The sequence below is a fragment of the Sparus aurata genome, chromosome 15 (assembly GCF_900880675.1).
Source record: "Sparus aurata chromosome 15, fSpaAur1.1, whole genome shotgun sequence".
NCBI lineage: Eukaryota > Metazoa > Chordata > Actinopteri > Spariformes > Sparidae > Sparus > Sparus aurata.
The window spans coordinates 15,578,717-15,595,092 of NC_044201.1; the positions used below are offsets into that span (position 1 = coordinate 15,578,717).

Sequence of the window (16,376 nt, forward strand, 5' to 3'; positions counted from 1 at the left end):
GGAATAGTTCCACCAAAAATGATATTATCTCCTCACCCCCATGCGGAAAGCTGGGTGAAGTTTTTATAGTCCACAAAACATTTATGGAGCTTCACAGCAAAACAGTGTTGCTGCATCAACCGAAGTAGACTCGGGACTTGCTTTAAAATTGGCCAAAAAAACAACTGAAAATCTTAAAGCTCGTTCAAGTCTCCAGAAGCCCATTTGAAAAGACATTATTTACACCACTTTTCAAGCCGAAATCTACACTGTAGCTGCTAAGAGCGAAAAATGTTAGCATGCAGAGACTTAATTTTTGGGTGAGCTGTTCCTTTGATCTGTGAAAGAATCACTTCACTTTCTTTCTCCTGATGCATGTTTCTCTGTCCTTTTCTCCACAGGTACCTCAAAGAGGACAAAACAATTTGGGACCTTCCCTGGGAATTACGTGAAGGAGGTGAAACTGTAAAGATATCTAATCTGGCTGTAACACATGGTTGCCTGTCAAGCTTGGGAAGTCATTTCTATCGCGCATGGCTGTTGGTTAGCATAGTCATTTAGCCAGGCGAAACCATCTTGTCTGGGAAAGTGATCGGTCGGCCTGAGGTATGTCAGACTGCACGAGGCGGAGACAGAGACAGCTCACTGCCCAACCTCAGCACGGTGTACACCTTGACCACATTTAACACTCTTGTTGACAGAATTCGTCCGTCTCTACGTGTGGAATTTCTCCGGGACACCTCCCACAAACTAGCTCTTATTGTACAGATAATAGCTTCCATTTTGTCCATGTAATATACAGTTAATAAGTGTTTACGTAGCACCTCAGTCTGGAGGCCGGCAGCAGAGCAGTGTATGGATCAAAGAGTGGATCTTATTAACTGAAGTGGACTTTGGGGAATTCTGAATGTATTTTAATGTGATGTGGGGTTTGAGCTTTTTGTCATGAGCTACCTTTCAGGTGCAGAGGTGTTTATCATGATTAGCTAAGTATGATGCAAAACAGGCATCTCATGATTCAAAGATTAAGTCTTTTAGACGTCCAAAAAAACCCTCCAGGGACGAATTCACAATTAATGGATTGCGCCCACAGATTGAACTCAGCATCACTTGCAAGTTACATCTGCCTCCGCTGTCCAGAGGTCTAATTCACAAAATAAATTATATTACAACATGCCCATTATGTTTTGCAGCTGAGTGTAATTTGCCCGTGTTTTGCATCTGACTACAGTTATCCATGTGGAAAAGTATAACACACATTTCAAAATGACAGCTGGCAGGAACAGACGGAAGAGCAGCAAAGATAAGACTGGCTGATGGAGACTGTGGCAAAAGAATAAATGCCCCTCATCAGCTGATACAAGAGGCAGGAGAAGAGGGAGAGAGAGAACGAGAGGAACAGGAATGAATAGATTAAACTTACACAAAGCATGAATTCAGTCAGGAGAGACATCATAAGAATTAACCATCGCTTCACCAACTCTCTTAAGAAGCTAATAATTTTCACTCAATGTGTTTATAAGCGCTCATGTTTGTGAATTGGATTTTTTTGCCAGTGAGCCTCATTTGCATAGAATGATGCCCCAAATGTATGCATATTACCAAATGTATATGCATGCAGATAGCACCATAGCACTGCAAAGCAGCGCAGTGGGAGGTCCATTTCATCCTTTGCTGGTGCTTTGAGAAATTACACAGTGTGTTTTTATCTAATTTTGCAGGTTTGGCAGCTGCATAAGGTGTGCAATCCTGTTGTGAATTCGCCCCACAGTGTTTGATCAACATGCCGAATATTTAATGTGGTGGACATTTTTCCTCAGTTTAGATTTAAGAAAAGGACATCCAGAGCTTGAAGACTTAAAGCCTTTATGTATGAAGCCCTTTCAGTCCTGTTTTACTTTCTGTTACATGTTCCGAATCATCATCAAGTCAGTATTGGCTACTTTCACAGAACCTCAGTGTAATCCAAAAGCTTTAGATACCGGTACAGTATTGCCTTTATTTTCTGTCCAAAGGTTGTTACACCACAGTTTTACACAGTCATGTGCATGACGAGAAACACTAAAATGTTGAAGTGTGCTTTAAGCTTCTCCTTTTCACTGTTACCACAGCAAACACAAATACAGGACACATGGACTGTGTTGCATGTTTGAGAAAAGAAAGTGTGCTTATGCACATTTTATATTTTCAGAAATTATTTCTCGTTTTATCCCTCTTCTGTCAAAATGAAACTGTTTGTTGATGCCTGTAAGGTAGCTGGTGTCAGATGCCTGGCTGCAGCTCAACCACAGCACAGGCGTGGTAGCATTTAACTTCCTGTTTGGACATTTAGGGAGATCCCACCAAATGAGATAATAGTATATTAATCAGTCATGACATGAAAGCTATTTAATGTGTTAAGTGAAGCCAACAAGGTGTCTTAGAGTTATAGAGATTTTAACCATGCCCTTACTGACAAGATTGTACGTTTTAGCCATGTAAATGTGTACAGAAAACTTTAAGAGGCCTTCTGATATGGCTACATATTTTCATATGTGATGACTACAACATGGGTAATACAATTAGTTGAATGTTTCAATAATAAGGTCAAAATTAGTACAGCATGCACCTTAAAAATCAGATCGCAGCATGAAACACTATCACTATATGTCAGCTTCAGCTTAAAGAGAACAGAAGTGATGATGACAGGGTTAACAGGCTGCTCTTTGAGCTTCAATAGCTCCCTGACGGAGGCTGGCTTTAAATTCTGCTATCAAAGCATCGGAGCTGTCTTCCTGCGAGAACAGAGCTCCCACATGTCCAGCACCATCAGATCGTGTAACAGACACCACATGTCAGAGTAGATTCCTCCACACTCACAGAATGAAAGATGATCGCTATTGTTTTTCTTTGCTTGTGTTTTCATCAAATTCCGCGTTGTCATCAACCGCTGCACTGTGCTCATCAATCCTAGGCAGAGCTGTCAGATAGGACTTGCAAATATCAATTACTGCTTGTTGCAACCTGCTCAGAGCGGCGGATGGATGCAGTTTGTAGGGCTGGAGAAACATTGTGAAGTCGGTTAAGTTCCTACTAGGGGGGTCGACGTAGCAAACTATCTGATGCTCCAAGTAGCTGAAGTCAGATCTTTTTCTAATCAGCTGGTGCCAGACTATCAGCGGGTCAGCCTCTGTGTACAACTCTTTATGATCGCCTATAAAATCAGAAAAATAATGTGAAGTATTCAAAGATAAAAACAGTTACTAGATCTAAAAGTGTATGTGTACTATATCTTTGTTTTCTGCATATGAATGTGTTAGATACGGTTGTGCAGTGGTGGTGAACATTGACCTAATTGGCTGTGTGAGTTGATATATGTGGTTTAATAACTGATGAAGTACATTCATTTAAGAAAACTCAGTGTTTCATCCTCTCTGATGTTTGCTGTTGAGACAAAATCAGGTGTTTCTTCCTGTGCAGAACTGACAACTTCGCCAACATCAGTAAAGAAATGTTTTGTCAGTATAATACACTGCGTTATGTGTTGGCCTGTATAGCACTGATACAATATTCAGGTATCTTGTAACGCCACAAAAGCACGTTTTCCCTCCACTGCTGGCTAAACATTTCTGTTCCTGTGCGACTCCAGATCCGCATGAATTTGCTGATTGGTTGGCTTTTTCTTCCCTGACGGAACAAAGAGAGAGAGGTTTGCTTCATCTCCATCACACTGTGTGATGGAAGAATAATCAATCACTCGTTTAGTCACAACACAACTCACTTAAGATTGTTCCTGTGATACTGTGCTCCGTTAAACATCACAGAATGTATGAATGTATGAATATATGACTGTGGCCAATGCACACATAATATGTACAAAAAAAATGAATCTTCATCTATTGAGCAGCATGGCACAAGAAGGATTGTAAATATGTAAAATAGAGAAATAGACTGCGAGCAATGGGAGCATCAGATGGAGCTCTCGTTCACTCGCAGCCATTTATTTACATGAAGGATTTTTTTTTTTTTTGGCAAAGCACAGAGTGGAGCGTTAACCGAGCACAGGAAGTTTGACGCATATGAACATTACGCTGCCATTTGTGAGGATCATAATGCCTTATGTTAGATGCAAAATCGTGCCTCATTTTCATTCAATGTCTTTCATTTTTTTTTTTGGAGTATCACTGAAATGTATCCATGACATATTTAATGTAACCAAGGTTTTCCCGTTAGTCCTAGTCTCTGTGATGGGAGAACATTTACTAAGAACAGTCAGTTACTGTGCAAGTACCTAAAAGTGTGACACAATGCTTTAACTTAATGATTAATAATCATGAGAATGGACTAGTTTGATGAGACGCATAACCTACAACAGGTTTGGTTTGTTTGCTTCAATTTGCAGTGCTGTTACATTGACAATATTAAAAATAAAGATACTATACACTGCTGTGACTTCGGTATTATGCAATATTTAATAAACCATTTAAACCACTTGGTGTGTTACCTGGTTTGATTTCTGGCAAAGATCTGAAGGATTGCAGAGACCGAGCTGCGAATCCCAATAACATTTAACACGTTAGTTAAAGGAGACATATTATTCTCATTTCAAGGTTCATTTTATTTTGCATTGCAACTAGAATAGGTTTACATGTTTTGGTGCTCAAAAAATATCAGTTTTCTCATAGTGTCCCGTACTGCAGCACTGTATTCCTCCTCTGTCTGAAATGCTTTGTTTTAGCTCCTGTTTCTTTATGAATACCAAGTCTGCTCTTATTGGTCAGCTAAAACATGCCTGAGCCTGCAGTGCTAACAACGGAGCAGCAGTGCTAAATCAATTCTTACATGCCAAGCTGGCCATACACTAGACATATATTTTGCAAATGTGTAACATGGTTGCATAGTGTGATGTCACAAAGTCACGGGACTACTGACAAGGTGTTTCATGAGCAGGGTTTCGTGTGCGAGAGAGGAGGTTCTGTTGGTTCAAGACCTCTTACATGCACAAAGACTGATTTAAAACACTGAAGGAAAGGAAAATAATAATGAAAAAGCAAAAAAGGTCTTCTTTAATGGAGGAGACTAGATGGAACGCATACTGTAATCTTGAGCAGATGCAAATTCATGCAGGCTAAAGGTGGAGCTGTTTGTCTTTGGGTTGTTATCTGATGAGCTTTTTCTGATGTCCCTGGGCAATTATTGAAATTAATGCACCGGGAATGAAACAAGCCACTAATTAATTTCAATGAGTTCTTTCTGAGATAAGATAAGAAATTATATTACACTTAGTTTGGCTGCTGTGTGAGGCCTTTAAAGCAGTGGTAGGAGCAAAATCCCATTAAAGAGATGTGGTTGACAGATGTGTTTTCACAGCCATAACAGTAAGGAGCAGAAGTTTATTTTTCACTTTGTTCTTCTACATTATGAGGGCTTCACTTTAAAGCAAACCGTGTCAAAGACATCACTGGCACGGCTGAAGGTCTGGTAAGGATGCATGTAAGCCCCACAAGAAAGGACATGTTTCATTCAGTCTGTCTGCCCAGAGTTTTTTTTTTCTCTCCACTTTCAGCAGAGATCCTTTAGCAGGAATTCAAGTTTTGGGAGCGGCACATTCCACATCCTGGGATTTAGCTCTACCATAAATGGTAAACTTGCATATAACACGGTGACGTACCGGCAGGCCGACATCCCTAAAACAAACACTGGAGCTAATCCGAGAGGAGACAAAAATGAAGAGGGATCACTCTGCTCTGTTTTCAAGGTGTTTTCATTCAGGTAAAAAGTTGTTATGGCCATCAGAGACCATCTGTTGAAAGCAGCATTGAAGAGATTATTAGTCATATAGAAACAGTTCTTCCACTTATTTTAAACAGTTGCTCTTATTCAATTTGAGTTCCAGCTCAGCTCTGAGTCCTTTCACTCCAATTCAAGTAGAGATGCATCGATTAAGCTATTAGTCAGCCAACTATTTTGATAATCCATTAGGCCTAACAGTTTCTGGTTCCAGCTTCCTTATTATAGCAATTCAGGGGTTGTCTTTTTGTCATTTTAGACAATAAATAAATAGTCCATGGGTTTTGGATTGTTGGTCGGATTGACTCAGGAAAAAAGAAAAGAAAATTGTGTCACCCAGTGCAGCTAATGCATGTGTTTTTAATTGTTTTGGGCAAAGAGGAATAAGCTGTATTAAGCTTTTTATACATAGGCATGTTAGAAGGATCAACACATGTTTTTTATTTGATGTTTTAAGGATAGAAAATAAGTAAAAGTCATGGTCGTGGGCCCTTATTTTAACTGACATGTGATCTGCCTGTGTCCTCCTGTGGCAAAATCACCTGACGTACCTGGACGTTCGGTCAGCTTCCTCACAGTGATCCTCTTGCTCAATACACGATCTTTGTGCTCTCACTTTATCAGCGTGGAAACTTCAAAATCTATTCGTCCGACTGTAACCTGAGGGTCCTCCCCCTGCTCCAGAGCTGCCGAGCTGAAGCCAGGCTTAAACTTCTGACTCACTATCGATCACTGCACATGTCATAGGCAGTAGGAAGTGCGCTGGTGGTCAGAGACAGATCTTTAAACACAGTTAAACACCAAACGTTAACGATACTTAGCTATGCCTCTCCGGGTGGTGATGCAGGGTCCCGGACCCTGGGGCTTCAGGCTTGTCGGGGGAAAGGAGTTCGAGCAGCCGCTGACTATCTCCCGGGTAAGTTCTACTTTTAGCCGCTATTGTTGTCCAGTGTAACCACACCTGGATTTGTCGCGACGAAACTTTCACCTCTTGTTGCTTCCTCTCAACTTCACCGTGAACAGACTTGATTGGAAGCTAGTTAACGTTAAGCTAACAGCAGGCTAACGCTACGCCACAGATGCTAAAGTGATATCACTTTAATTTAGCTAACGTTAGCTCCCTTTACAGTGTCGGCATGTTGTTAATGTGGGGTGTTCATTGTGCTTTAAGATGGAAGCGATAATAACCTGCCGTCTTGTGTTTTGTTCCGAGCCATTTACATAGTTAAATACAGATGAGACGAGATAATGAATCCCTGTGTTATTTGAGATGTCTTTCTTTACTTTTACCTTAAAGGTACAGGTGAAACAAAAGTCCACGGATAATGCCACCAGTATATTGTCCTCGAGCCTTCACTTCCAATTAAAAGCCTGATATTGATCATTCTAAACGTGCCTTTATTTTGACATCCCTGAGTGTCCATGAAGCCATTCTTTACAGCCCATTCTGTTACTCTACAACATCATGGTATTTACAGATGCAAAGTTTTATTATCCTTCTTACACAGTCTGACACTCCTGTGACTAATGATTTTGAATATGACTCTCCGCTGTGTACTTTGCCTGAGTGGAGGCTGCCGTAGCTGTTGTAAATGTTGTTCCCAGTGGTCAGTCAGTCCACTCCACCCATGGAAAAGTGATTAGGAATTCCTGGACTCTGCCAGAGTCAGTCTCTCTCTCCCTCTCTCTCCCTCTCTCTCCCTCTCTGTGCTTGAGCCTTTATCTTCGACAGAGGGTCTGCCCTCCAGGCAGCTCTCAGCCTGAGCCTGAATGAAAACACTTTCCTCCATGTGGTTGCGACTGTGTGTACTGTAAATAATGAAATGTGTGTAAAGGTCCTTGAAGGTCACAGCTAAACAGTACAGCAGTGGATTTAAGCTCTGGTCAGAAAAGACGTGTTAAGCTAACATCTGGCTTAAGAGAAAAGTTGTGTTATATTTTCATGTTTCCAGTTTATTTATTCATAAGCGTGTTTTTTTTTTTTTTTTTTTTTTTTTTTATGAATATACAAAAGTACAGCTTTGTCAAGTACCCTTTAAAACTGTGTAATCCAAACTCACACATATCCCAAAAAATTGCAGTTTTTTTTAATAACCGTTACTTCGCCTGTGTTGAAGGTCACCCCTGGGAGTAAAGCCGCCCAGGCCAACCTTTGTATTGGAGACATGATCTTGGCCATCGACGGAGAGCCGACAGAGACCATGACTCACTTAGAAGCACAGAACAAGATCAAGGGGTGCATAGAGGAAATGGTGCTCTCCATAGACAGGTAGGTTGTAGCAACATGTGCCAGTCTGATCTGCGTAGCTGCGGGCCTGAAAAACACTTGAGTCATAAGAGACAGCTCAGGAGCAATCCAGGTGTTGGGGGAGTGATGTCGTGTTTATTCACGGCGAGTCATGTCTTTTGTTTCACTGAAATCTTTCTTTTTGATAAGTGTATGTAGGCTAAGCTGTGTTGTAATTCTGTCATGTCATCAGCACATTACATCATAATTCTCTGACAGCGTATGATTTCATGCAACAGGCGTGTTGAAATGGACTCGGCAGCAGGCAGGTTGAAGCAAATATGTTTGTTCAAATTACGAGTGAATGTGTTGAACACAGGGCGGGGTAAACTGTCGAGGAAGCCGAGCCAAAGGACATACCTGCAAGGAGTCTGCTGCATTGAAAGGCACAGGCGTAATATCATGTTCATGTGCAGCTTGACAGGAAAGCACACCCAGAGATGTAAAAAAAGATTTAGCGTGTTCTATTTAAAGCCAATATGTGATGCACAATGACATTTGTTTTATTCTGTCTCTTCTGCAGGTCGGAAAGTAAAATGTGGTCGCCTCTTTCATCTGAGGGAGGGAAGACACATCCATACAAGATGAATCTTGCATCAGAGCCACAAGTGAGTGCCTGCACTCAACATGAAAGCTGGATCACTTTCGAAAATGACTTACCCAGCTCTCTTATTTAGCTTGAACCCTCATTTACAGGTAGCCATACAGTTTTCTGGAAGCCTGCAAGTTTTCTTTCTCACAAAGGCTTGTGGGGTTTTTTTTTCTTGACTGCCAACGATGAGGTCATTGTTTACTTCCAACAGGAGGTTTCCTAGGAGACGGTAGTTTATCAGCCAAACTCTGACGCAAGCCTCAGTTCCTGCCCACTGAGTGGAAAGCCGGGGCCAAAGTGTGAATTCATGTAGGACACAGTGTGGTGTGTCTCAGACTCTGTGTGTTTCACAGATGTTTTGCATTTTTCGCACACACACCGTAACGCGTGTTTCAAGCGCTTGTCTGGAGTCTGTCACTTTGATACCTCTTCACTGTTTGATTCCTCTAAAACATCGCTTTTGTCCTTTTTAGGCTATTATAGCATTGGTTAATGCTAGTTTTTGTGTAAGTTTATTTGATTGCAGGGACTCTAGGGCATTCTGCAATTTAAATGTCTGATGTTTGAAGCATGAGCTATTTTTGGAGGAATTTCCGTGTTCTCACTGTGAAGCATGAGCTCGATTCGATGGTATTTATGTGCCCACTTTGATGGCATGCCAGTGTCATGACGTGCTTTTCTTTACAGACCGTTAACTATAATTAAGGCAAAATCCATAGTTGCACATTATCCTGTTAAATTGTGTGTGACTCTGAGCCAAACTAGAGGCAGCGCTCGTAGAAACAAATATGACTGATTTTATTTTCAGTCAGCAGTTGCAACATTATTGAATAATAGTTGAAAACTGGTTCCAAACTTGTGAGACCCCAAAGCTTCTGGAGGCCTTCTTGATTTAAAGTGGTGTAACAAAACATATAAACTAGGGCTGTCAAAGTTAACGCGTTAACGCAACATCCTCTTAACGCCGTTAATTTTTTTAACGCGCGATTAACGCTCGGTATAAAAAAACAAAAAACAAAACGCGCATTGAAAGATTTACGGCCGTCAGTGGCACCTGTAGTCTTGATCCAGAGGGTGGCAGAATGGGAATCGGAAGAAGAAGCAGCAGGGTTGGCGGTTCGGGAAAAACACGGTGGACTGAAAAGTGAGGAAATTGAGAAAGGACTTACCGTAAAATACCAAATAATAGCCGGGGGGTTTAGTTGTTTCAATCACTTAACAGACCAAAAGGCAATTTGGGTCAGGCGTTTAATTCCTTCCTCACAATAATCCTGGATGAAAACATTACAAACTTCTCCAGCTTCTCGGTGAATTCTCTGGCATCCTCCTGTAAGTGAAGTTGTTGCGGCGGAGGAAACGATTCAGCCAACCAGCACTCGCTGCAAACTCCTCATCTCTGCTGTCACTCACGGTGGCGGACATTTGTTTCTCCATCGTCCTGATCATTCTGCGGGACACTCTCTTGTGGTGTGCCCGTTTGCTGATAACTCATCCCCGCATGTTTATCTCAGGCTCCTCGCTAGCCTTCTTCCTCCCTCCAGCAGGCAGCCTGGTCCTGCTGCTGTTCTCCTCAGACAGACGCTGAAGCTCAGTTTCTCTCACTCTCTTCTGGTCGACAGAGAAACATCTAGCGGCTGCTTCTCCCGAGTTTTCCTCTGCATATTTTAACAGAAAGTTTGAATTTCAAGTGGTACTTTTTATTGTTTTGCTGCACCGGAGCCATGGCGATCATCAGTGTGATACTGACTGACAGAAAGCAGCACACTGCGTGAAAAAGGCGAAGAAGAAAAACGTGCAGTGTCTGTGGACACCTCTTCTTCCTTAATTTTTTAAAAAATAAAAAATTAGACCCGACATTTATTTGGAACCGGCGGTTATTTACCAAAATATACATCCCCACCGGCGTTTAAAGGGACCCTGTGGATAATTGAAACCCGTATATTATTTGGTCATTTACAGTATGAACGGCAAACTACTTTCGAAACACTGCCAGATGGTTCGGTCAATAGGACAAAAGTTATCTGCATGTACTCTCGACATGAAATGACTTACCATCGAAGTACATTGAGTCTCAAATATCACTTGCAAGCCAAACACAGGGCAGATGCATAGAGCCCCCCCCCCCCGCCAAAAATGTTCATAATGCAAGCATATTTGCCCTTTCTTATGTTGTTAAAAGTATTAAGAACATTAAAAAATACATCAAGGTACATTTAGAACAGAAAAAAATGTGCCAAAAAAATTGCGATTAATTTGCGATTAATCGCGAGTTAACTATGGACAAAATGCGATTAATCGCGATTAAAAAAATTAATCGTTTGACAGCCCTAATATAAACAGTAAATGAATAGTGGGCCTATATGTGAGCATTAATTTCTGTCAATAAAACTAAGTTACATTGTCATTTTTTATGTTTAGATCTTTTAAGATGTGACCTTAGGATAAAGACATGGTGAAGACCTGAACACAAGTTATGTATGTTCACAGAGCCTTCATTCTCTGCCTAGCAGCCTTGTCCTGCATTTGAAAAGTACAGTTAAATCTACGAAAGTACAAATATAACAAAGTCCAAGTGTCTGGGAGAAGAAAACAACAAATCTGTCAAAAAAGAAGCCTATTCAGTATGTATGATTGTAAAAAAATCGACATATTTCCTTAAAAAGCTCCTTAAAACATGAGAAGAATGAACCTTGGATACGGGGGTCAGGGGTCAGGGGTCATAAGATTACTTAGAAAAGCTCCTTAAAAGTCCCTAAAAGAGAACGGTTTGGGAACCACTGCACTTGAGGTTGGATGATTTCAAATGTTGTGTAACATTCATAACCCACATGATGTCAGCTGCATGTTTGTGCATGTGCAAGCTCATAAAATAAATAAGAGTTCAAGTTAAAAGTTGTGAGCACCATTGCACCAAGTTCGCTCTTCGGATGTTGCATGATTCAGACAGTGTGCAAGTTCTTTCACAAATGCCTGCAATCAGCACCTTTTTGCTCGGTTACTCACACAAATCTTTAACAGCACAATTTTCCATTGATATATTTTATTTTTATTTTTTTTTACAGGAGGTGAAACACATCGGCTCCAGCCACAACAGGAGCGCTTTGCCGTTCACTGGTTTTGGCTCCAAAGTCGTGACCAACCAGTACAACAACCCATCTAGTCTTTACTCCTCAGAGAACATAAAGGACTTCAACTCAGCCGTGGACGAAGTTAAAACCATGGCTACAGCGAGTGAGCCCAACAGCAAGTAAGACGCCATGAAATGACACAATTAAGTCCTGTTTGAGACTCAAGACCCCAAAGAAAAGGCAGTGCGAGCTGCACCAAGAAATCAAGTATTGCTTGAGATCATGAAGGCTCAAACTTTGATCTGTTGGCTGTTTTTTTTTTTTTACTCACTGCATCAATATCAATATTCTAACTAATATTCTGGGACTAAAGGATTCAGAAAATATATTTATATTATCACATTTATGAAGCTGGAATCAGAAAATTATTCAAATCGATTAAACGATTAAGTAGTTTGGTATTGATTTCATAGTTGTGTGTATATAGTAAACTAATCGATTATCATTGCAGCTTAACTTTTTTCCCCATATCATGAACTCTTAGTTATTCATTGACATAATGCTGACACAGATCCTTTTAAAATAAAAATTATATTTTAATGACGTGAAACTGCATTCTCTGTGTGCTGTTACTCAGCTCTGAGCGGGTCGAAGTTTAACAGCATCCACTGCTAACTGATAGGTATTACTTAAGTTTCACAGTCCATTTGGTTGAAGCAACCCCCCAACAGATGTGTCTACCATTATCCTATTTGAAATGTACGTTTTATCTTTAATATTGTATCTACTGTTTGTTTTTTACTGAACACACTGCTCAGGAAAAACATTCAATTCAAAGAGCTTCAGTGTTTTATCTTTAAAGATAGAAACACAAGGTCTCTAAGGATCAATTACTTTACTAACTAAACACTCACCCATAGGCCACTGTTTGGTTTGCTTTTAACTGCTGGATTGAGTTAAATGACTGTGGATTTTTAATTGGTTTACCCAGAAAAAAAATCAGCTTGTTAGATTTAGGCCAGCTCCCAAACGTGTGAGTAATTTTTGTCCTAACATTAGTAATGTGGATATGATGGCCCAGCCAATAGAGGTATTCACTCAGCTTTATTCAGATGCATCAAGAAGATTGTATCACTTCCTGCAGCTGTTGAAACCAGGAAAAGATGCTGATATAGAACAATAAGAGAAGTCCAAGTGAAAATGAGCAAGAGAGGTTTTTGTGATCTGTTTAGTAAGAACGATTTGATGTTTTTGAATCCTGTGACACCTGCACATATATTAAAATGCACACACGCTTTGCAGAGCTCCGTCAGATCCATCACAGACAGACAAGAGGCCGGCTGTAGCAGCAGATTCAGAGGTCTACAAGATGCTGCAGGAGAACCAACAGACTGACGAGCCTCCTCGTCAGTCTGCTTCATTCAAAGTGCTTCAGGGGATTCTTGAGACAGGTATGGGTCTCTGTTATTATTCACAGTTTCTTCGAAGGGTCATTAAGGAGTTCTCTTTTCTACGGCATAGCTTTTGAGCATGCAGTTATCTTCCATTAATAATTTGATGACATATGACTTTTGTTTTTTGTTTGTTTTGTTCCTGATTAAACCAGTTGCAACTAAAAGAAGTATGTGAAGATTGTTTGTGTCGGATGTTTTTCTAGGTGACTGTGACAAACCGTCAGGCTTCAGGAGCGTGAAAGCCCCATCAACAAAGATCGGATCGTCCGTGGGGAACGCAGACAAGTTACCCACCTGTGACAAATGTGGATCCGGCATTGTGTAAGTATTTTATGATTCCTTCCTGCTGTTTTACAGATCACATGTTTAGTTTGCGACACAAGGAAGTGCAAAGGAGCCATTATGGCTTTGTCTGAATCCAGACCACGAGTTTCAGCCCAGATCTTTGTTCAGCTCTGCTCTGAGGAAATTCAGGGCGACCTGCTTTTAAACCTGACAGCCACACTTGGAAACCACCACAATGTAACAAAATGTTGTGATGCAACACAGAGGGGCCCCGGAGTGTTGTTGTTTCTGTTTGAACTCTGCTTCCACCTTGTGGCTGGGTTTTGTTAAGACCACAGGACAAATGTGTCAGCTTTTATCCTGAAGTCTTGTTGCTTTCCTCAAAAACATATAAGCACAACACATTTTTAGATCATTTGAGCGAACTTCATTGTTTTGGATTAGGTATCTCTGCGTAGTAAAAGTTATAATATGTAAAATTATCCCGAATGTTTTCTACAACATTCAAACCCAGAGAAATCCTAATTTTGTTCAGGATAACAACGCGTTTCATTTGGTCACCTGTCATTATAACATCTGGGAAATAATCGAGGGAATAAGGGAAGAAGTCGGCGAACGTGACTAAACGTAGCGTGATTAAACATGACCTCATCTGTGAAAATTTCTGCCTGAGCCACGTATACAGATTTCCATCAGCAGTGCTGGTCGTTTAACAGTGAAGACAACAACTCCCATGATACCACAAGACTTAATGTCATCAAACTAAAACCATTTGTTTTCATGGTGTTGATTGAGAGACCCCTAGTGGCAGAAACTGCATATTTTTGGTTTAATTCTGATAGCTGTGGCTTAGCAGACTCCATAATAAGGGCTTTTGCTCAAAAGCCTTTTTAACTTTTAGCTTTTTAACTTTTTTTATTAAACATTAAAACTTTGAGTGTTTCCCCTGTAACTGTTTTGTAGCTGTGGTGGCAGCTGGAAAATATGTGAATTTGTTGAGCGTCCACCCCTTTTGGTCTTGTCGTTTTGGTTCAAGTGCTATAACTAATAGCTGCATTGTTGCTATTATTTAGTTACTTGATCGTACTAAAAGGACTACTTCTATGTACTGGGCCTTATTTTGGCTTGTGTTTTTGTTTGTTTTTTTATAATCTGGATTATGCTAATTTATTTCCCATTTTGTCTAGTTCTGGGGGTAATGTTCTTACGCTGTTGGTCCACCACTGATGATGGAGGAAACACTGAATTTTGTCTTCTTTCTCTTTAAATAAAGATTGTTTGTGAAGACGGTGCCACTTGAACATGAAACATGAAAAGAAATAATCATACTGGCCCTGGTTCGGGTTATGTCCTATTTTCTATAACAGTCCACATGTTATTATCATGGATAGGTAATTGTACATATTAGGCTGAAGGTGGGCTGTCGGAGTCAGGGATGTTTGTTGCATCTGTCATTCTGCATCATTTCCTGTAATCTCTCTCTCTTTGTCTGTAAAAAAGAAATGAAAATGGCTAAACATTGAAGATATAAGGGCAAATGTACAATGAAACTCTGTTCAGAATTATCTGTGGCTTTGTTCAGGTGCAGTTTTGGGCTTCTTAGTTCAAATTATAGGACATCTTAACACTACAGCATGCAATGAAGTTAGACTATAGTGTTCTTGAGTTTAGTAGTTTGTGGCAGTGCTTCTGTGCACAAATCCAGCTCCATTTAAAGAAAAAAAAATGTGATGTGACTTCAACAGCTTTTTGGATGAACTGAACACCAACTAGAAGCCAGGTTTTAATCACCAAACATCAGGTTCAGAAAAACATCCCCAGAAGAGTGGAGGCTGTTAAGACCGGGGATTGACGGTCACTCAGTTGAAATTAGGTGTTAAGCCATCACGTGGATGTAATGTTCAGGTGTCCAAATACTTTGGATATAATAATAATAATGTATTTATAGTTAATCTCTCTGCTTTTACAGTAGAAGACAAAACTGATCCAAATGATTTTAAATCCAGCTCATGAATCAGTGTCTGAATAAACTTGAGAATTTGGTTTAAATAAAGCTTAACGTGATGTTGTGTTTTTTGTTTCAGGGGGATGGTGGTGAAGCTTAGGGACAAGTTCCGTCACCCTGAGTGCTACACCTGTACAGACTGCGACGTCAACCTAAAACAGAAGGGACATTTCTTTGTGGAGGACAAGATTTATTGTGAGACGCATGCACGTGAGCGAGTGACACCGCCTGAGGGCTACGATGTGGTCACCGTCTTCCCCAAGTAGAGCGCTCACTTCGGCATTCGGACTGCACGCCACAATCGGACACCATGACATAATCCCAGATGTCCCAACATTTAGCTCATGCTCCTATGACTATAAAATGGTCTTCTTTGCATTGTGTTTCAGTACGGTCACTGGTGGGCAGTCCAGTAGAGAACCACATCTTCAAAAGTGTCAATTTGCACATTAACTTCTACAAAAGAAAAGTCAATGAATACTATGAAATGATGGCATTTGTTTTTTTATCTCCCTAAAAGAGTCTTCCATTCAAAATGACAGCCAGTGTGTTTATGTAAAATTTGTCTTTGTAAATGTAAATGTTCAGTATTTTGAATCATGGAAACAATGGAAAGCCAGACTACTTTTCACCACAAGACTTTTTTCTACAGTTTTATTAAATAAATAAACTACTTTTTATGCAGCAGGAACAGCTCAAAAATGCATATGAATCATTTCCAAAATAAATATTTTAGCTTAAAATAATTTGATTGTGCTTCATGGTCTTTTAGTGAAACTTTGTCATGAAATCAAATTCTAAAACTAAGAAATGGCCTCGAATGACACTTACAGTTTACTTACAGTAAATGTTTTCAACCCATAGACAGCAGTGCAGTAACACAATATGGGCAGTCATTAGACAGTAACCACCAATTTAAGTACGTTTACCGGTCCCT

General features: G+C 40.3%; 2 protein-coding genes across 9 annotated transcripts in view; both read left to right on the top strand.

Moving 5' to 3' along the window:
• Nucleotides 1-4,450, top strand: part of sorbs1 (sorbin and SH3 domain containing 1) — a 48,864-nt gene extending 44,414 nt beyond the window's left edge. For all 8 annotated transcript variants that reach the window (XM_030441730.1, XM_030441726.1, XM_030441729.1 and 5 more), the window contains one exon: nucleotides 381-4,450. In XM_030441730.1, coding sequence (XP_030297590.1) covers nucleotides 381-448 — 68 coding nt within the window. In that variant the 3' untranslated portion in view covers nucleotides 449-4,450. The remainder of the gene's footprint in view (nucleotides 1-380) is intronic.
• Nucleotides 4,451-6,397: 1,947 nt separating this feature from the next.
• Nucleotides 6,398-16,182, top strand: pdlim1 (PDZ and LIM domain 1 (elfin)). Its single transcript, XM_030442657.1, has 7 exons — nucleotides 6,398-6,664; nucleotides 7,866-8,017; nucleotides 8,559-8,643; nucleotides 11,690-11,874; nucleotides 12,998-13,146; nucleotides 13,353-13,470; nucleotides 15,519-16,182. The coding sequence occupies exons 1-7, from the start codon at nucleotides 6,572-6,574 to the stop codon at nucleotides 15,703-15,705; spliced, it is 969 nt and encodes a 322-aa protein (XP_030298517.1). The 5' UTR covers nucleotides 6,398-6,571; the 3' UTR covers nucleotides 15,706-16,182.
• Nucleotides 16,183-16,376: the final 194 nt, after the last annotated feature.

Bases quoted from the DNA above. Each gene is read 5' to 3' on its own strand.
- pdlim1 (XM_030442657.1), top strand. From the start codon at position 6,572: ATGCCTCTCCGGGTGGTGATGCAGGGTCCCGGACCCTGGGGCTTCAGG. The intron at 8,018-8,558 runs GTAGGTTGTAGC...TCTCTTCTGCAG, and splicing joins ATGGTGCTCTCCATAGACAG to GTCGGAAAGTAAAATGTGGT. The intron at 13,147-13,352 runs GTATGGGTCTCT...ATGTTTTTCTAG, and splicing joins TCAGGGGATTCTTGAGACAG to GTGACTGTGACAAACCGTCA.